The sequence below is a fragment of the Dipodomys spectabilis genome, unplaced genomic scaffold, assembly GCF_019054845.1.
Source record: "Dipodomys spectabilis isolate Male_0828 unplaced genomic scaffold, ASM1905484v1 ptg000019l, whole genome shotgun sequence".
In the NCBI taxonomy this organism is placed as follows: Eukaryota; Metazoa; Chordata; class Mammalia; order Rodentia; family Heteromyidae; genus Dipodomys; species Dipodomys spectabilis.
In genome coordinates, this window is record NW_024870696.1 from 19,034,492 (window position 1) to 19,056,522 (window position 22,031).

At 38.7% G+C, this 22,031-nt stretch overlaps 1 protein-coding gene across 2 annotated transcripts in view; it reads left to right on the forward strand.

The window, feature by feature from the left end:
* Rc3h1 (ring finger and CCCH-type domains 1) overlaps positions 1-22,031 on the forward strand; it is a 69,926-nt gene that overhangs the window by 42,188 nt on the left and 5,707 nt on the right. For both annotated transcript variants that reach the window (XM_042674246.1, XM_042674247.1), the window contains exons 10-18: positions 2,006-2,287; positions 3,219-3,433; positions 6,596-6,966; positions 7,374-7,541; positions 9,868-10,020; positions 16,514-16,727; positions 17,893-17,983; positions 18,109-18,241; positions 21,684-21,851. In XM_042674246.1, the coding sequence (XP_042530180.1) occupies positions 2,006-2,287; positions 3,219-3,433; positions 6,596-6,966; positions 7,374-7,541; positions 9,868-10,020; positions 16,514-16,727; positions 17,893-17,983; positions 18,109-18,241; positions 21,684-21,851 (1,795 nt within the window). The remainder of the gene's footprint in view (positions 1-2,005; positions 2,288-3,218; positions 3,434-6,595; positions 6,967-7,373; positions 7,542-9,867; positions 10,021-16,513; positions 16,728-17,892; positions 17,984-18,108; positions 18,242-21,683; positions 21,852-22,031) is intronic.

Sequence of the window (22,031 nt, forward strand, 5' to 3'; positions counted from 1 at the left end):
TTTCTTTTCTTTCTTTCTTTCTTTCTTCTGTTCCTTTCGTTCCTTTCTTTCTTTCTTGTGGTGGTCGTGGAGCTTAAACTCAGGGCTTGGGCACTGTCCCTGAGCTCTTTTGCTCAAGGCTAGCCCTCTACTACTTTGAGCCACAGGGCCACTTCTGGTTTCTTGGTGGTTAAATGGAGATAAAAAGTCTCAGAGACTTTTCCTGCCCTGGCTGGATTTGAACGGTGATCCTCAGACCTCAGCCTTCTGAGTTGCTAAGATTACAGGCGTGAGCCACCAGTGCCTGGCTATAGTTCATTTTCAACACAGTGTCTAGTGAGGACCACTGCTGCATTGATTCACCCTTTGTCCACCCATTTCTGTGTCTCCCCTTATACTTCCAAAGACAGATAAATGAATAAAAAAGACAAAAAGAAGACAAAAACAACAACAAAGAAAAAACTTTTTCTATTTCCTCGAGTTCATATAATATTTTATATGATCAGTGGTACATAGGCTTTTTTTTTTTGGAGGGTCTGGTCGTGGAGCATGAATTCTGGGCCTGGGCGCTGTCCCTCAGCTCTTCAGCTCAAGGCTAGCGCTCTACCACTTGAGCCACAGCACCACTTTGGCTTTTTGCTTTTTGCTTATGTGATGCTGAGGAATTGAATCCAGGGCCTCAGGCATGCAAGGCTAGCGCTCTACCACTGAGCCACCTTCCCAGCCCCTACGTAGGCATTTTACCTTTGTGTTTCTCCCTTAAGAGTATCTTCCTTTGGTCTCATTATGTATGAATGCCTTGTAAAATTACATTGTGTACTGGTACCATATTTTTGATTCCCTCATCTATTATAGGACATCTAGACTGTTTATACAACTTGGCTATTATGAATAGTGCAGCAGTGAACATGGATATGCAAGTCTTGTTACAGTATCTTGGCTTGTGAGGTTCAGGGTAGATGGCCAGGAGTGGTATGGCTAGGTTGTCGGAGAAGATCTGTGTTTAATTTTTTGAGGAACCTCCAGACTGCTGTCCAGACTGGTTGTATTAGTTTGCATTCCACCAGTAGTACAATATGGTTCCTTTTTTCCCCCACATCCCTGCCAACATTTGTTATTCAAATTTATAATGTTGGCTGATCTTACCGAGGTGAGATGGAATCTCAAAAGGTTTGTTTTATTTGCATCTTTTATGGCCAGAAATGTTAAACATTTCCTCATGTGTTTGTCAGACCTTCTTACCTCTTCTAAGAAGTCTCTCCTTAACTCCTTTGCACATTTAGTAATTGGTTTATTAGCTGAGAGGTGTTAATTTCTTGAGCTTCTTGTTTATTCTGGATGTTAGTCTTTTTTTTAGGGGTCCGGTCGTGGGGTCTGAACTCTGGGCCTGGGCGCTGTCCCTCAGCTCTTCAGCTCAAGGCTAGCACTCTACCACTTGAGCCATAGCGCCACTTCCGGCTTTTTTGCTTATGTGGTGCTGAGGAATCGAACCCAGGTCCTCGAGCATGCAAGGCAAGTGCTCTACCACTGAGCCACCTTCCCAGCCCTGGATGTTAGTCCTTTGTCAAATGTATTGCTGGTAAAAATCTATTGGCTATCTTTCTAGTTTAGAAACTGTGTCCTTTTTATTTTGATATAATCCCATTTGTAAAGTCTCTCTACTATTTGTTGTGCCCCTGGGACTTTCCAAAAAGTTTCTGCCTATGCCTCTGAGTTCTAGTGTTTCTCCTACTTCCTCTTGCTATAATTCAGTTTTGGAAATGTCATTGAAGTCTTTGATCCACTTTGAGTTGATATTTGTGCATGGTATCTGCATATGGATGATCAGTTTTCCCAACACCAATTATTGGAAGGCTTTCTCTTTTCCACCATAATCTTTGGCTCCCTTCTCAAATACCAGTTAACTGTATTTATATGGTTTTATTTCTCAGTCTTCTAGTCTGTTCCATTGATCTTTTAGATCAAAAGCTTGGCTTTTCTTTTATATTTAGTTCTTGCCTTTGCTTTTTTCTCTTTTTTAATATAGATTTCGTAAAATGAACAAACGTCTGATTCCCAGAAAACTCTTGAGTGCCTCTTTGGGTCAACTTAATGAGGTGGGGCTGCCTTCGACAGCAATGCTTCCAGATGAAGGTGCAGTGGATCTTCCTAGCAGGAAACCCTCCGCTCTGCCAAATGGAATTGTATCATCAGGGAATGCAGTAACACAGCTGATTCCACGTGGGACAGATGCCAGCTATGATTCTAGTCTGAAACCTGGAAAGATAGATCATCTGAGCAGTAGTGCTCCTGGATCCCCTCCTGATGTGTATGTCATTTTTCGTGAGTTTTAACTGTTTTTTTTTGTTGTTGTTTTTTGTTTTGTCTTTTCTTTTCTGGTACTGGGGATCGATTGCACTTAATAGGCAAGCGCTTTGCCACTGAGGTACATCCCAGCCTGTTTCCTGAGTTTTAAAGTTACTTCTTTGTAAACACAAGTAGAAGGAAGGAGAAAAAAAAACTTGGTATTTTTGTCTTTATTTTGTTGCTTTTACTTTGATTTTGCAGATTAGTGATTTTTAAGAAACAGTTATCATTGGTTAAAAGAAAAAAAAGATTTGTCTTTGCAGAATCTCTCTCGCTTTTTGTTTTTGGTTTTGTGACGAAAGTGCTGGGGCTTAGCTACAGGGTCTGGATGCTGTTTCTGAGCTGCTACTTTTCCTCAAGGCTAGCACTGTACCACTTGAGCCACACGTCCACTTCTGGCTTTTTGGTGGTTAATTGGAGGTCCTGCCTGGGCTGGATTTGAACCATAGTCCTCAAATCTCAGTTTCCTGAGTAGCTAGGATTACAGGCATTAGCCACCAGTGCTAATAATTGCATTTTTTGTAGAAAAGATTGACTGACAGAATAAATTAGTTTTCAAAATATTTTTCCAATATTTTTCACATGAAATAATTTATGTGTAAGTATCTTAACCAGGCATCAATAGCCCATACCTGTAATCCTAGATACTCAGGAGGCTGAGATCTGAGCACTGTTGTTCAAAGCTAACCAAGCAGAAACGTCTGTGAGACTTTTATCTCCAGTTAACCACCAGAGAGCTGAAAGTGGAGCTGTGGCTCAAGTGATAGAGCACTAGCCGTAAGCAACATATTTCAGAGACAGTGCCCAAGCCCTGAGTTCAGATCCCAGGACCAGCACACAAATAAACATATTTTAGAGAACTTAAACTTGCCTTGCGTTATCTTAATCCTTAGGCTGGAATCTGTCCCTAAGAGTATTTCTGCCTTACCTGTGAATCCACATCCTATACCCTCAAGAGGGCCAGCAGACTTGCCTCCCATGCCTATCACCAAACCACTTCAGATGGTACCACGGGGTTCTCAGTTATATCCAGCACAACAGGCAGATGTTTATTATCAGGATCCTCGAGGAGCTGCACCACCATTTGAACCAGCACCTTATCAGCAGGGTAATAATCTTTCATTTTTTTCATTTACATTTTTTAAGAGGTATGAGAACTATGCAGGTAAGAGTGATTACGTACATAGTAGCTTCTTTTAAGTAAATACATTTTTAATACTTTAGATAGATCATTATGACCAACTAAATTGCTTTTTGCAATTATATAATAAATTTCTTTATATATTTATTTTTTTTTTATTTTATTTGCCATTCCTGGGGCTTGAACTCAGGGCCTGCGCGCAGTCCCTGAGCTTCCTTTGCTCAGGCTAAAACACTACCACTTGAGCCACTGCGCCACTTCTGGCCTTTTCTGTTTATGTGGCACTGAGGAATCAAACCCAGGGTTTTAGGCATGCTAGGCAAGCACTGTACCAGTAAGCCAAATTCCAGCCCTCTTCATATATTTATGTAAACAATGTCACTCATCTAAACCATTGAAATTTGCTGATTGTAAGCAGAATATATTCTGACCAGAACTTTCTACATGAATGGAAAAAAAATAGTATGTAGCTGGTAAAAATGCACAATCTATTTTTTCTTTTTAATTATCATTATTTTTCTAGGCACTATAATATATATGAACAAAATGCTACATACCTAACAAAGAATAGGAAACCATTAGGTGGTATGTGTTTGTATACACCTGTAATCTCATCACCTAGATATCAAGTAACTTACATAGTGATACACTCTCTTGAAAAGAAAACAACAAAAATAGAAAACTGTATGCATAGATAGTACATACATATGTGAAAGATTGATTGGTCAATTTTGGTAGCTAGTAATACCTTAAGAAATTGACGGTGGGACTCAAAAGAAATCATTGGAAATTTGAGGAATCAAAAGATATCATAGGACCACATGTTGGGATTACAGCAATGTAACTTGGGAGACTGTGGCAGAAGGATTGGAGGTTCTAGGCCAGCCAGGATAGTGAGAAAACTATTCCAAATAGGCGAATTTGGAGTAGAAAGATTAGCATCTAGAGTTAAGCGGGGAGTTAGAAACCTCTTAATCACTGGGCACTGGTGGCTCACACCTATAATCCTGGCTACTCAGGAGGCTCAGATCTAGGGATTGAGATTTAAAGCCAGCCTAGCAAGGAAAGTCTGTGAGACTCTTATCTCTAATAATAAACTACCCCAAAAGCTGGAAGTGGAACATGGCTTAAATGGTAGAGCACTAGCCTTCAGCAAAAGAAGCCCCAGGGACAGTGCCCCGGACCTGAGTGCAGACCCCAAGACTGGCACAAAAAATAAAAAGCTCTTAATAATCAAGGTATGATTATCCAAGCCTGGATTAGGATGATGAGAAAGGAGAAGGGATTTAGAAAACACACTCAACAAAAATTAGCCATATTTAAAGCTAATGCAATGCATGTAGAGGGAAAAAGTATCTGTGACTTAAGTTTTACATGTATAATTTATATATAAAATAAACTGAAGGATTTAAAAACTGTCAGAGGCAGTACATCTCATTTTTAATGTTTATTGATTAAAGATGTCTTCCGTTTACCTTCTTTGCAAAAGCATATCTTTTTAACTTTGAATCAGTTTCTCTATGTTCAAAAGAATGGTTTTTATTTGATACATTACTAATATATGCAAAGCAATAAAACTTGATTTTTATCTTTCCTTTTTTTGGGGGGGGGGGGGTCCGGTCATGGGGCCTGAACTCTGGGCTTGGGCAGTATCCCTCAGCTCTTCAGCTCAAGGCTAGTGCTCTACTACTTGAGCCACAGTGCCACTTCCGGCTTTTTTCTTTTTGCTTATGTGGTGCTGAGGAATTGAACCCAGAGCCTTGAGCATGCAAGGCAAGCGCTCTACCACTGAGCCACCTTCCCAGCCCGATTTTTATCTTTCTTGTGGCAATCCATTACCTGAGAAATTTCAGCTGTTTTTGTTGAGATGGCCAGTGTGTAAAACTGTATCAGTAGCAGTTCAATTGCAGATCACAAAGCAAAATGAAGCAAAGCTACATTAAGCAAAATGAAGTGTAGGATTTGGGCTACTTAAAATATTAGAAGTAGGGCTGGGAAGGTGGCTCAGTAGTAGAGTGCTTGCCTTGCATGCATAAGGCCATAGGTTCGATTCCTCAGCACCACATAAACAGAAAAAGCCAGAAGCGGTCTTACTATGGCTCAAGTGGTAAAGCATTAGCCTTGAACTTAAGCGCTGAGGGACAGTGCTCAGGCCCAGAGTTCAAGCCCCATGACTGACAAAAAATATATATATATTAGCAGTTAAAGCAGGCCCTCAGGAATGAGCTTCAGGAAAACACTATACAACTAGCCCAAAAGTTAATACATTCCAGTGATGAAACATAATTAGAAAATTCCTGTCCTGATGATCATATAAAATAATATTTTATGAACTGAGCAGTCTTTAGTTGCCATTGTTACTGTTTTTTGTTCTTTTTTCCTTTTGTATTGTTTGTTACTTTGTATTTAGGAGGGTAAGAGAGGGCACATAAAAGGTAGAACAAAAATGGACAAATATAACAGTGATACTCACCAGATACTATGTAGAAAATGAACTGGATATCTTATGGATGGGGACAGGAGGGAAAGATAGGGAGAGAGCAACTGAAGGGAAAAAATTGTACTGATTGTACCTGATTCATGTAACTGTAACCTCTCTATCAACTACACAAAAACAAGTTTTAAAAAAAAGAAAACTTCTGTCCTGCTAGTTCATGCAGAATCTAGAATCTGGAAATTGAGAAGCTACTGCCTAAGTGATATCTCAAAAACTTTAGAGCCAAATAGTAGTTACTAGATCTGCACTAGCAAAAAAAGACCTTTTGTGGGATAAAATGATGGGACCCTACCTTTCAAGCATAAAGAGCCAATCTACTATTGTAGACTATAAATAGATTGTTTTTCAATTATTTTGAAGATTCTTTTGCGGGGGAGTTAGGGAGGGTAATTGGACTAGGGTCTCAGGCTTGAACCCTGCATGTTAGGCAAGTACTGACATACACTTTTGGCCCTAACAATGGCTTTTGTTTGTTATTTCTCATAAAGTAACCTAGCTAAGGTAGAAGAAAGTTCTGAGAATATATCTAGATTATTAATATTTCAGTGTTTTAGAACTTTACAAAGAAGAAACATCCTTATATAGAAAAAATAGATTGGCTTATTATTGTTTCTGGTTCTTTTATTGCACAGGTATGTACTATACTCCACCACCACAATGTGTGTCCCGTTTTGTCCGACCTCCACCATCTGCTCCTGAACCTGGTCCTCCCTACTTGGATCATTATTCACCCTACCTCCAAGATCGTGTTGTAAACTCTCAGTATGGCACACAACCACAACAGTACCCACCTATGTATCCACCTCACTATGATGGCCGTCGAGTATACCCTGCTCAGTCTTATACAAGAGAGGAGATTTTCCGAGAAAGCCCCATACCTATTGAGATTCCACCTGCAGCAGTACCATCCTATGTACCAGAATCCAGAGAAAGATACCAGCCTGTGGAGGGTTACTATCCAGTGGCTCCTCATCCAACCCAGATCAGACCTTCATACCCCAGAGTATGCTGTATTTTTTTTTTCTTACTCCATAGACTTAATTGCTTATTGTGATGTCTTTCTGCTTTTTTTTTTTTTTACAGTAGTGTAACCCTTCACTCAGTTTTTTTTTAAGTTTTATTTTTAATCTTTCCAAAATTTGAGTAGGTTATTTATTTTTAAGACTACTAATAGAAATAAGTTTGTGTAGTTTATTTGGTTAGTTTTATTACTAATTTTATGTCTTGAGAAAATGATGATCTCTAGCCAAGAATTTACCTCTTTGGGAGATCTTGAATCTAGTTTTAGTGTTTTTTTTTTTTTCTTTTTGTTCTTTTAAGATAGGTAAACTTCTAGTTTAAAATATATGCTTAATGAATTTATGTATTCTGAAATTCTTTGTCAATTTTAACTTACCTTTCCAATTTCAGGAACCTCCATATAGTCGACTTCCTCCTCCTTCACAACCCCACCCTAGTCTAGATGAGCTACATCGAAGAAGAAAGGAAATAATGGCTCAACTAGAGGAAAGAAAAGTTATCTCTCCACCTCCTTTTGCACCTTCACCAACATTGCCTCCCACATTCCATCAAGAGGAAGTAAGCACATCATCAGTTTGTGTCCTATTTACCCATTTCAAAGTTATGAAGATCCTGTTTTCTTCCAAGGGTTAATTACTTGGTTTCACAATCAGATCTGCAATTCCTTTAGAACTGATTTTTATATAGACTATATTAGAAGTTAAAGTTGATGTTTTTTTCATAAGGATATCTTATTAGTCTACCATTTAGTGATCTGAGCATCCTTTCCTCAGTGTCATACATCAGTCTCCTTTGTCATCAACTAGCTCTCAGGAGACTAAGGCTGGAGTATCCTGAGTTCAAGGCCACCCTAAACTATGTAGTGAGACCCTCCTTAAAAAGTAGGATTATTACTAAATGTTTGTATATGTTTCTGGACTTTATTCTGTTTTATTGGTCTGTTTCTGTCTGTATACCAATGTCACATTCTCTTAATGTAGAATTAACTTTTGACATGTGTTGGTGTACATTTTCTAGTATTATTCTTCAGAATTCAATATGTTGGGGCCAGAGATTTAAATTGTTTCCTGACATATGTACAACCCTGGATTTGATTGCAACACCTTTAAGGAAGAAGGGAGGAAGGGAAGGATGGTGAGAGAGAGGGAGAAGTTGAGAGAGAATTTTGATTAGGATGCATTGAATATCTAGATTGTACTGGTCAATATTGGTAGCCATTAGCTACATGTGGATATTGTATGTATAAAATGTACAAATTCAGATGTGCTATAAACCTAAAATATATACTAGATCCAAAGATTTAGTATCAAAGAAGTAAAATATTTCATTAATATTTTTAATATATGGTATGTATTGTGTTAAATGAAATGTTATTAAAATTAATGTCACCTGTTTTTATTTTATTTTATTTTTTTGTCGTTCGTGGGGCCTGAACTCTGGGCCTCGGCACTGTCCCTCAGTTCTTCAGCTCAAGGCTAGTGCTCTACCATTTGAGCTACGACCCCACTTCCGGCTTTTTCTGTTTATGAGGTGCTAAGGAATCGAACCCAGGGCCTCATGCATTCAAGGCAAGCACTCTACCACTGAGCCACCTTCCCAGCCCCTGTTTTTATTTTTAATGCATATCAGGTATCCATGAATATGATGTATTCGTCAGTCCATTTATTTGAATGATTAAGGTGTTTTGAAACTATTTTAAATGAGAATCTCTTGAATTCTGGGCCTGGGCACTGTCCCTGAGCTCCTTTTGCTCAAGGTTAGCACTCTCCCACTTGGGCCACAGTGCCACTTCTGGCTTTTTCTGATTTATTTGGAGAGAAGAGTCTCACAGACTTTCGTGCCTAGTCTGGCTTCAAACCATGATCCTCAGATCTCAGCCTCCTGAGTAGCTAGGATTACAGGCATGAGCTACCAGTGCCTGGTTTGAAATTTTATGTTCTATTTGTTATTACGATAAGAAAAGTCTTGTTTGTTTTGGTGCTGGTACCAGGGTTTGAACTCAATGGCTTTCCCCACACTCTTGGTTTATTTGCTAATGACTGGTGTTCTGCCACCTGAACCACACCTTTTACCTCTAGCTTTTTGCTAGTTAGATTGGAGATGAGAGTCTCTCAGGTTTATCTGTCTGGGCTAGCTTCAAACCACAATCCTCAAATCTCTGCCTTCTGTGTAGCTATGATTATAGGTCTGAGGCCCCTGGTACTGAGCAGGCATCTTACCTTTTATCCTCATGATTCAACGTACAGATGAGAATATTTTCAACATATAAACTATTGGCTGGTTACAGTGGTATACTCTTGTAATCACAACAGGAAGTCAGGTCAGAGCCAGCCTAAATTACATAGAGTGACCCCCCATTTCTTTTTTTTTTTTTTCTTCTTAACTCAGAGTGACCCCATTCCTTTCCTTTTTTTTTTTTTAATGCTATTGACAGAGATATGAGTTAACGACTTGATATGTCATCATTTATTATGGACAACATTTAAAATAGTTTTTAATGTTCTTGTTTTCTCTGATGTTACTGAAAGAAACATTGGATTGAATCTAGCAATACTATGGTCTGGTGCATGTTTGCTTAAATATTGCCTTCATCTGATGTAATGATAAGGAATACAGAAACCTCCTCTCAGATCATAGCTTGAGTCATTAAAGGATAGTAAAGTGTTGTTTAAACCTGCCAGTAACAAAATCTGGAAGCTAAAATGATCATTTTTCACTTATACTTTTCATAATCTCCAAAATCTGTTTTGACACTTTGAAAGTCAAATAGCCATCATTATATTGCTTTAGTTTGATGTTCTAAGAATTTCTGTTTTCTCTGGCTTGTTATTCAGAGACCCATTTCTTATTTTATTATTTTGTTTTTTTTTTTCTCCATCTATAGTTTTTGGATGAAGAATTGAAAGTAGCTGGGAAATACAAAGGAAATGACTATAGCCAATACTCTCCTTGGTCATGTGATACCATCGGCTCCTACATTGGAACCAAAGATGTAAAACCCAAAGATGTTATGGCAGCAGGGAGTGTGGAAATGATGGTATGTGTAATGGCTAACTCATAAATTAATACAAATTAAGATAAATTTGTACTCATTATAGTTTAGGCCATTAATAATTAAGCTTTTCTTGAAAGTTTCAGACCACAGTATATACTTAGCATTTGAATTGTATTAAACTATACAGTTCTTTTTTTCATTCAGACATAAGTCTTTTTATATTATCTATACAGAGAAGAGCATTTCTTATATTTCTGAACAATTTCCCAACAGTTATGACCCAACTGGAATTATTTTATGTGTTTTTTTTTTTTTTTTTGCCCAGTCATGGGGCCTGATCTCTGGGCCTGGGCGCTGTCCCTCAGCTCTTCAGCTTAAGGCTAGCGCTCTACCACTTGAGCCACAGCGCCACTTCCGGCTTTTTTCTTTTTGCTTATGTGGTGCTAAGGAATCGAACCCAGGGCCTCATGCATGCAAGGCAAGCGCTCTAACACTGAGCCACCTTCCCAGCCCTGGAATTATTTTATATAATTAATGAGATCTTAGATTTCTTTGCCAGGTATACTATAAGTTTGAAGTTAAAACAACAAAGTTGAATCTAGTGAAGATATATTTCTTGAATCATGCTTGTTAGCTGCTTACTACAAATAAGCTATATAAGATGCTGAAATATATTGTCCTCTTAGGGTTTTTTGTTTGTTTTTGTCAGTCATGGGACTTGAACTTAGGGCCTTGGCACTATCCCTGAGTTGTTTTGCTCAAGGCTAACACTCCACCACTTTGAGCCACAGCTCTACTTCTGGATTTTAAGTGCTTTATTGGAGATAGAGTCTCAAAGACTTTTCTGCCGAGGCTGGCTTCAAACTGATCCTCAGATATCAGCCTCTGAGTAGCTAGGAGTACAGGCATGAGCCACCAGCGCTCAGCTGACATTGTTTTGGTTTGGTTTGGTTTGGTTTTTATTGTAAAGAGGGGTTACAGTTTTATAAGTCAGGTAATGAGTGCATTTTGTTTTGAACAGTGTCACCTCTTCCCTCGTTTTCTCCTAGTTTTTCCCCACAAGTTACATAGTTTGTTTTCAACATAGTGTCTAGTGAGTATCACTGCTGCATTAGGTCCTGTGCTTCCTTACCCTCCCCAAAACAGATAACTTATATACAAGACAAAAAATACAGAAATCAAAAACAGCAACAAAGAGGGATGGAGGGAAGGTAAAATAACAAAAACCTTTTGTTTCCATTTCTTGGAGTTCACTTTGATAAACACCATTTTATATGGTCATATTCACATAGCTAGTAAGCCTTTGTGATCCTCTCCTAAGAATATCCTCCTTTGGTCTTACTGTATAAATGTTGAGTCCTATTTAGTTTATCATGCTCAAGTGTAATTTTTTTTTCTTTTATCATCCATTGTGTTTGTTTACTTATAGATTTATAATAACTACAGATGAGGGAAACCATGTTTCTTTGGCTCTGGATTATTTTGCTTGATACAATTTTTTTTCCAAATCTTTCAATTTCCTTACAAATGAGGCAATACCATGCTTTCTAATGGAAGCATAGAACTCCATTGTGTGTACATATCACATTTTCTTGATCCATTTGTCCTCTGAGGGGCATCTGGGCTGATCCATATCGTGGCTATGGTAAACCAGCCTGTAATAAACATAGTTGTGCTGGTAGCTTTAGTGTGGCCTGGTTTGTGGTCAATTGGATAAATGCCTAGGAGTGAAATTACTGGGTCATAGGGAAGCTCTGTGTTTAGCTTTTTGAGAAACCTACGTATTGCTTTCCAGAGTGATTGAACAAGTTTACAGTCCCACCAACAGTGTAGTGGTATTCTTGTTTGGCCATATCCTCACCAGCATCTGATATTGTTAAGGTTTTTTTTGTTGTTGTTGTTTTAATAATGGCTATTCTAACTAGGGTGAGATGGAATCTCAATGTTGCTATGATTAGCATTTCTTTTATGGCCAGAGATGTTGAACATTTCTTTATATGTCTGTTAGCCATTTTTATTTCTTCTGAGAAGTCTCTCTTTAAGTCTTTAGCCCATTTATTAATTGGGTTGTTTCTTTGAGGATTTGTTTTTGAGGATTTACTTTTTTAGCTCTAAGTATATTTAGGATATAAGGCCCTTGTCTGATGCATAGCTAGTAAAAATCTCCCATTCTGTGGACTTTCTATTTATCTTGCTAGCTATGTCATTTGCCATACAGAAACTCTTCCGTTTGATACAATCCCGTTTATCCCGTCTTTCTTAGATTTGTTGTAATTCTGGATCTTTGGAAATTTCGACGTGTGCCTAGAAACCTTAGTGATTCCCCTATCCTTTCCTGTAATATTTTTATGGTATCTGGCCTTACATTGAGGTCTTTGATCCATTTGGAATTGGTTCTGTTGCAGGGTGATATATTAGGATCTAGCTTCAGTTTTCTGCAGTCAGTTTCAGACAATTCTGCCAACAACATTTGTTGAAGAGGCTGTCTTTCTTCCATTCTGTGTTTTTGGCTCCTTTATAAAGTATTGGGTGGCTATAGGTCTGTTGTTGGTTCGTTTCTGGGTCTTCTGTCCCATTGGTCCTCAGGCCTATTGTTATGTCAGTACTAAGCTGTTTTATTACTGAAGCTTTATAGTAGAGTTTGAAGTTTAGTATTGTCATTCGTCCAGAACTGTTCTTCTTGTTAAGGATTGTTTCTGATATTTGGGATCTTCTCTTATTTCATATGAATGTTTGGGTTGCTTTTTCTATATCATTGAAGAATGTTGTTGGGTATTGCACTGAATTTGTAGATAGCTTTGGGCAGTATTGTCTTTTTCATGATCTTAGTCCTTCCAGTACAGAAACATGGGAGATTTTTTCATGTTCTTAAATCTGCTTTAATTTTCTTTTTTCAGATTTTTTTCAAGTTTTCATATCTTTGAATCCTAGGGGTTTTGTTGTTGTTGTTGTTGTTTAAAACTATTACAAATGGAGTTACTTTCCTGATTTCAGTCTCATTGTTGGTATACAGAAAAGCTGATGATTTTTGTGGGTTAATTATATGCCCTGCTACTTTGCCAAACTTTTAGATAAGCTCAAATAACTTGGGGGGAAGAATCTGTAGGGTTCCTTAAATATAGGATCATGTCATCTGCAAAGAGGCATAGTTTTACTGCATCTTTCCCTGTTTGGATCTCCTTTGTTTTTTTCTGCCTTATTGCTCCTTTTCTGTACCACAATACCCCTCTCCAAACAAAGTGAAGGTGTATATTGACAACAGAATAGATGACATAGAAGGCAGAGTCTCAGGAATCCAAGACAGATTAAATATTATAGAGAAAGAGGAGACTTTTATCCAGAACAAATCCAAGAGACAAAGGAGCTTGCAAGAACTTCAGGACTCAATCAGAAGACCTAATTTAAGACTGATAGATACTGAAGAAGATGAACAGGGGGAAGTGGGGGGAGGATGGGAAGGGATGGGAAGGGGAAACAAAGGAGGAGGCTACAATGCTTGATAAGAAATGTACTCATTATCTTGCCCATGTAATTGTAACCCCTCTGTACAGTATTTTCACAATAAAAATTTTAAAAAAAGAAGATGAACAGAAAGCATCTAATGGGATATCTTAACAGTTTAACAGAATTCTAGCAGACAACTTCCTGAACATCCAAAACGATAGGCCCATTCAGGCACAAGAAGCCTTTACAACTCCAAACAGACCAGGCCAGAAAATAACATCCCACCAACACATTGTGGTCTGCACAGGATCAATAGAGACCAAAGAAAGGATCTTTAAAGCTGTGAGAGAGAAAAGATTGATTACATATAATTGAAAACCAATCAGAATAACTACAGATTTCTCAGTCAAGACCATGAAAGCAAGGAGAACCTGGAATGAATACTGTACCTGGCAGAGCTCTCCTTCATAACCAAAGGACAAATAAAAACAACATAATGAAGAAAAATTGAGCCAGTGCCAGTGGCTCATGCCAGTAATCCTAGCTACTCAGAAGGCTGAGATCTGAGGATCATGTTTCAAAGCTAGCCCAGGCAGGAAAGTTTGTGAGACCCTTAACTACCAGAAAACCAGAAGTGGCACTGTGGCTCAAGTGGTAGAGCACTTGCCTTGTGCTGAGTTGCTGAGGTATAGCTCCCAGACCTGGAATTCAAGCTCCATAACCGACCAAAAAAAAAAGGAAAAGAAAAGAAAAATTGAAAACAATTTATCTCCACCAAACCAACACTAGAGAAGATACTCTAAAGGTGTTCTACATGTAGAAAACCAACAAGAACATGATATTGGCAGAGAAAATGCCACTTACCAGAGAAACAGATAATATAGCAAGAAAAGATGAGGCAAAGCCCCTAAGAAGATGGATAACATGGCAGGAGATACCAAACACTTCTCAGTTCTAATTCAATATTAATAGATGTAATTCTCCAATTAACAGCAAAATCTATCCATCTGTTTTCTTCAAGAGATAACATGTTGCCAACAAAAACGTAGTCTCAAGATGAAAGGCTAGAATAAAATCTTTCAAGCAAATGGCTCCCATAAGCAGGCTGAAGTAGCGATATCAGATATACTTCAAATTAAAATTAGTGTTGGGCGCCAGTGGCGCAAGCCTATAATCCTAGCCACTAGGAGGCTGAGCTCTGAGGATCACAGTTCAAAGCCAGCCCAGGCAACTCCATGAGACTCTTATCTCCGACAAACCAGAAAACTAGAAATGGTACTATGGTTTGAGAGGTAGAGTGCTAGCCGTGAGCTGAAGAGCTGAGGGACAGCATCCAGGCCCAGAGTTCAAGCCCCGTGACTGGGAAAATAAAATAAAATAGTGAGACGGGACAAAGAAGGACGTGACATACTAATAATGGAGTTTGTTTTTTAGTGAAGAGAAATAATAATACCAATGCTATCTAGTAATCCAGGCTTAAAGTATATCAGTATGCTATGTATTATTTACCTTTATATTTTTAAAAGAAATACAATATTCTCCTTTCTTTCCTGTCTAATCTCTCTTTTTTTTTTTTTTCTGCCAGTCTCAGGGCTTGAACTCAGGACCTGGACACTGTCCCTGAGCTTCTTTTGCTCAAGGCTAGCACTCTACCACTTGAGCCACAAGTGCCACTTCTGGCTTTTTTTTTTTATGTGGTACTGAGGAATCGAACCCAGGGCTTCATGCATGTTAGGCAAGCACTCTACCACTAGGCCATATTCCTAGCCCCCCTCTAATCTCTATCTTAAATGTAATGACACTGAATTTCACTGTGCCTCCCTCGGTGACCTGAAACGTCTGTGCACAAATGATCTCCTACCTTTCACTGTGTAGTCCACTTTGTCTTCATAGTCATAATCTCATTAGAGCCATGAATGGTTACCACACCCAACTTCATGCTGCTGTCAAGCAATGTTGTATTGCCTATTTATAAACTTCATATAAATTGTATACTTTAACTTGCATTTTACTCAGCATTGTCTGAGATATATCTATATTTGTACATTTATTTAGCTCCATTTATTTAGCTCATTGACATTAACTGCTATTATCAAAAACAGAATATGAATTACACAGTATATTATTTTCATATAACATGTATTCACTTTTATTAACAAATTATTAGGGCTCTTTTCACCATTATGTACAGTGTTATAATGAACATTTTTCAGGTCTCCCTTATGCACATGCATGCAAGTTATACCTGGAAGTGATATTGCTGGTCAGGCTCTGTGGAACATGCCTGTATTCCCAGCATTTGGGAAGTACTGTCAGGAGAATTTTGAGTTCCAGGCCAGAATGACTTGCATAGTGAGACCCTGTGAGCCAGAAAAATAAAAGAAAGTAAAATATGCTTTGAAATGATTCTTAACCTTTACCATTGTTAATTCTAAAAACAAGTCTGGACTGGGAGTATAGCTCATGCTTGACTAGCACACTGTGAGGCTCTGGGTTCAATCCCTGGGACCATACCAGCCTTTTTACTAGAATGAGATGAGGAGATAAGATTATATGGGAACCCTGGCCTTGTACTTGGTTTACAGAAAGGGTACATTAAAATAACATAAGAAGGGGGGACAGCGGGGGAGAGATGAGAAGGGATGGTAAGGGGAAACAAAGGAGGAGGCAACAATGTTTGATAAGACATGTACTCATTACCTTGATCATGTAATTATAACCCCTCTGTATGGTATTTTCACAATTAAAAAAAATAAATAACATAAGTAATAGTAAATAGAATTAATTACCTTAAACCCCTAAAGAACAAAGATTTTAGCACAGTCTAGATATAGTTAAGCTCCTGAATAGGTGGTGAAAGAAGTCTAACCTAGGATTTTTCAAATGTTAATATGCACACAAGCTCTCTATGGATCTGTATATGTATGTATGCATAGCATGTATCTTTCTATCTATGTATTTATCTATAGCTACCTGTGCTTATATTCAATAATTAAAATATATTTCTTACAATGAATGGTCAGTGGTTTAAAAAAATACTTTATATGACAACCAACAACTAATGTAGACTGCTTGTTTGCTTCTTTATCAGAATTTGGAAAGTAAAGGTATGAGAGACCAGCGATTAGATTTTCAGAGACGAGCAGTAGAAAGCAGTGATGATGACCTCATTCCATTTGGAGATCGACCAACAGTATCTCGGTTTGGTGCCATCTCTCGAACTTCCAAAACAATATATCAAGGTGCTGGCCCAATACAGGCTATGGCACCTCAGGGAGCTCCCACAAAATCTATTAACATTTCAGGTAAGAATCTTAGAATTAAGCTGATTTAGAAGGTTCTTATTTGTGCCTCCCAATAAAACCTTTCTTCCTCATTATCAATTCTTTCAAGAATCTTCCAACGCAGAGTGGGATGTGGTGGTATACATCTGTACAAGCTACTCAGGAAGTGGACACAAAAGTATCACAAATTTGCTTCTGCCTTGAGCAAAATTTGACTTGAAACTTAAAGTCAAAAACAAAATACAAAGCAGGGTACCAGTGGCTTTTGCCTGTAATCATAGCTAGTCAAGAAACTAAGATTGAGAGGATTAAGGTTTGAAGCTAGCCCAAGAAACTTTTATCTCCAAAACTGGAAGCAATGGCTGAAGTGGTAGAGAGCCACGTTTTATAAACTTTCAGAGGTAAAAAACAGGACATATATATGAAAAAGTGAGAATAATGTTGAACTTCTAGGCAGAATTCTGATGGCCTACAAGATTGCCTATCACAAACAGAAAATAAAAGGGCTATAGGCAAAAAAGCATGAAAAAGTACGGCAGTGGAGCGCACCAGCTGCACCAGACATTTATGAAAGTGATCTGTGCAACTCATGGGTGGAGATGAGAGAGAGGGAATGGGAGAGAATGAGGAAACAGATGACACTGTGCAAAAGAAAATGTACTTATTTCTAGATGTACGTAAAAGTAACCCTACTGTATATCACCTCTAAAACAACAATAAAGTAAATTGAAAAGGGTGCGGCGGTAGGAGGGAGATGTGAGTATAAGTAGAAAAGTGCTTGCCTAGCATGTGGGAAGCCTTGAGTTTTGCTCTACCCAAAAATACTATTAGGTAATAGGAAGAAAAAAATCACATAAGGCAGTAACTTCCAAGCCTTTTCTTACAAGAAAGGTAAATATAACCCAGAGAAATATTAGGAGTTAAAAACTAAAATGTCAATGTAAAGATTTTCTGTGTTTTTTCTTTAAATAGCTTTATTACTTTATTAAAATAATACATTCTCAATATAAAATTCAAACAGGAAAAATACCACAATTGACAGTTTGGTGGGGGATGAAACAAGTATCCACTCTCTTTGTAGACATCTGTGTGTGCAGTACATGCATGCCTTTTAGGTTATGTTTCCCTTAGAAGAAGAGTCAAATCTCTGAATTATATCATGTCTCAAGAAATTACTCTCTTATAGATTACAGTCCATATGGAACCCATGGAGGCTGGGGAGGTTCTCCATATTCACCTCATCAAAACATACCTTCTCAGGGACACTTCAGTGAGAGGTACAAGTCCTACATGTTATTTGTACAAGTATTTGAAATTATTGAGTATTTTATTTTTCTGATGAGTAATGTATTCACAAAAGAAAACTCAAATTTTTTATTTCATGTTTTCCTTCTTACCAAAGGGAGAGAATATCCATATCAGAAGTGGCTAGTCATGGGAAACCCCTTCCATCTGCTGAGAGGGAGCAACTACGACTAGAATTGCAGCAACTGAACCATCAGATTAGTCAGCAGACCCAACTTCGTGGACTTGAGGTACCAACTTAAGAGTTCTTTATTCCAAGTGTTTGGGTGTGATTGTTTGGTTGGTTGGTTCTGAGGAGGTTTTGTTTCGTTTTTTTCTTTTGAGACAGGGTCTTGCTATATTACTCCAGGAGACTAAGAATTCACATTCTTCTTACCTTTACCTGCTCAGGACTGCCCAGTTATTGTTTGATCCCAGGCTACCCTCAAACTCAGGATCCTCCTGCCTCTGCCTCCTGAGTACAGACGCATTCAGCTTTCTTGTGCGAAGTTTTAAAGTGTTCTCAGAAGGTTTTGTTTTTTTTTAATTTTGTTTGTTGGGGTTTTTTGGGGCTGTACTGTGGATCCAACACACACAGAAAGGAACTCTTTAACACTAAGCTACATCTCCAGCACCTTTAATGAAGGAATTTTTGAAAGTTACTAATAGGTATCTGTTCTTCAAAGAATTTAGTAATGACTTCAATTCTGAGAAAACAGGTAACCATTATTATTTGAAAATATAAAACAGATTATCTAAAATGTTTTGATACGAACTTGTAGTCCTGATGCTACTTTTCAGTTTAAGGTAAATAGTTCTTATCAGTGAATGATTTTAGCTTAAATTTTTTTAACTATTTTTTTTTTTTTGTCTTTTCTTTTCTGGTACTGGGGATTGAACCCAGGACATTGCACTTGCAAGATAAGCCACTGAGCTACACCCCAGCCCTTAAATTTTTTATTTTGTTTGTTTCTTGTATTTCCTTTACTCGTCAGCTTATATATAAGTAATTAAAAAACAGAAGCTTAGCCAGGCATCAGTGGCTCGTGCCGTAATTCTTGTTACTCAGAAGGGTATGAGGATCCTGGTTTAACTAGCCTGGCTAGGAAGCTCTTCTCTCCAATTAACTACTCCTCTCCCCCCACCCCCACCCCACCAAAAAAAAAAAAAAGGCCAGAAGTGAGCACTCAGTGGAAGAATACTTTTGAGCACGAAAACTCAGGGATTGTGCCCAAGCCCAGAGTTCAAGCCCCACGACCAACAAAAAAGAAAACATGATCCATATGTAATATGAATAATAGTTGTATCCCTGATAGTTACGTTAGGCAGGTGATATTGTCACATCCCCCACCTTCCTTTTTTTTTTTTTAAGGTGCTAGAGTTTCCTATGACCTCTCACCTGCTAGGCAAGTGCTCTGTCACACTAAGCTGTATCTACCATCCTTGTACCCTTTCTTTATGATTGTATATGAGTTTTTCCTATCCTGATGGCACATACCTGTAATCCCAGCACTTAGAGGGTCTAATTCAGTGGGTTAATGAGGTAAGGCCAGCCTGGGTTACATTGTGAGACTTCAAAAAAAAACAAACAAAGGTACATTGCTTACGTCAGTAAGATTCAGATCTTTGTTCCCATAATAAGGTATATTACTCAACTTTGAAGTCATGGCTTTTTACATCACTGTAGTCATGGAGGTAGGATGTCTTTGTGGTTCCGTTGGCTGTCAGCAAGGCAAAAAGAATTACTCATACAGGAGCCTGGGGTGTGCAAAAATCAAGGCTGTTGCTCAGCCTAATGCAAAGAAAGTAGAGGTGTCTCACTGTCAAGTTGTGTAGATTAGTGAAGAATTAGGAACAAGCTAATTGTTTGAGCTTACCTTTCCATGCACTTTTGAGAACTGTACTATTTATTTAATTTTTTAATGTGTATGCTAATATGGGGGCTTGAACTCAGAGTCTTGTACTCTTTTGCTTGGCTTTTTCTGCTCAAGGTTGACACTCCATCACTTGAGCCATAGCTCCACTTCTGACTTTTTGCTGGTTTGTTGGAGTTAAGAGTTTCAGGAATGTTTCTGTGCTAGCTGGCTTCAAATCTCTCTCCGCAGATATCAACTTCCTGAGTAATTAGGATTACAAGCATCAGCCACCAGTGTGCATACTGAGTGCAGTTTTAGAGTTGGCAGCAACAGCACAGCCTTATGAGGAAACTATCCCAAGAAGATAGTTAGTCACAGAAATCAGATTTGGATTCTGAAAAATAAAGCTTCCATATTTCATGTAGAAGCATGTTCACCTTGTATATCTTAAGAGAGCCACGTGGTATGTCTGATAGGTTTTTTGTGTGTGGGGGTTTTTTGTGTGTGTGTATGTGCCAGAATTGAGGCTTGAACTTGGGTCCTGGACCCTGTCCCTGAGGTCTTTCATTCTACCGCTTGAGCCACCAGCTCTACCTCTGGCTTTTTTGGGTTAATTAAAGATAAGAGTCTCTTGGATTTTTTTCCTGCCCAGGCTAGCTTTGAACTGTGATTCTCAGATCTCAGTCTCCTAGGACTCCTAGCTAGGACTATAGGCTTGAGCCACCAGTGCTCAGTTACAAAATTTTTTTTTGTCAGTCCGAGTACTTGAACTCAGGGCCTGGGTGCTATCCCTGAGCCTCTTTGTGCTCAAGGCTAACACTACCACTTGAGCCACAGTACTGCTTCCAGTTTTTGAGTGTTTAATTAGAGGTAAGTCTCACTGGGACTTTTAAGTCTGGGCTGGCTCTGAACTGCAGTCGTTAGATCTCAGCCTCCTGAGTATCAGCTAGGATTATACCTATAATCGGTGCCTGGCTTATAATTGACTTTCAAATAAAAAAAGTAATTCATGCCTAAGATGAAAGTATTCTCCAAGGGGCTGGGAAGGTGGCTCAGTGGTAGAGCACTTGCCTTGCATGCCTGAGGCCCTGGGTTCAATTCCTCAGCACCACATAAGCAAAAAGAAAAAAAAAAAAAAAAGAAAGTATTCTCCAAATTTAAATTCTATATTTTTCTTTTTCTTTTTTCTTTTTTTTTTTTTTTTTTGTTGGTCGAGGGGCTTGAACTCTGGGCCTGAGTGCTGTCCTCAGCTCTTCAGCTCAAGGCGAGCACTCTACCAACTTGAGCTACAGCGCCACTTCCGGTTTTCTGGTGGTTTATTGGAGATAGGAGTCTCAAGGTCTTTCCTGCCTGGGCTGGCTTTGAACCAAGGTCCTCAGATCTCAGCCTCCTGGGTAGCTAGGATTACAGGCGTGAGCCACCAGTGCCCGGCTCTATATTTTTCTTTAATTCAAATGATACTCATTTTATTTTGGGTCCGGTTGTGGGGCCTGAACTCTGGTCTTGGGTGCTGTCCCTCAGCTCTTCAGCTCAAGGCTAGGGCTCTACCACTTGAGCCATAGTGCCACTTCCGGCTTTTTTCTTTTTGCTTATGTGGTGCTGAGGAATCGAACCCAGGGCCTCATGCATGCAAGGCAAGCGCTCAACCACTGAGCCACCATCCCAGCCCTCAAATGATACTCATAAAAGGGATTGTGTTTTACATTCGCATTATTTTTGTTACAAATACCTGGGGAGTAATCCTTTAAGTCACTGTGGTCTAAAATTAGAACTGGTTATTCTATGTATAGTATACACAATGTGTTGAATTGTGTTTGTGTTTGGTTTTCTGCACTAGGCTGTTAGTAACAGGCTGGTGTTACAAAGGGAGGCAAACACCTTGGCAGGCCAGCCACAACCCCTACCACCTCCAAAATGGCCTGGAATGATCTCAAGTGAGCAGCTGAGCTTAGAACTTCACCAGGTGGAGAGAGAAATTGGGAAAAGAACCCGGGAACTAAGTATGGTAAGTATTATGGTGAGAAAAGAGCTGGAAAATAAAATAAAAGTCTTTATAGCTTTAGGGTTCCAGAATTACCTGGAGCTCTTCCAAGGTACTCAGAGATTCATATTTAGAATAATTCTTAGGAAGGTATGCCTCTCTGTTGTTGTTTTTTCACTTGCCTAATTCCCATTTGGTTTTAGT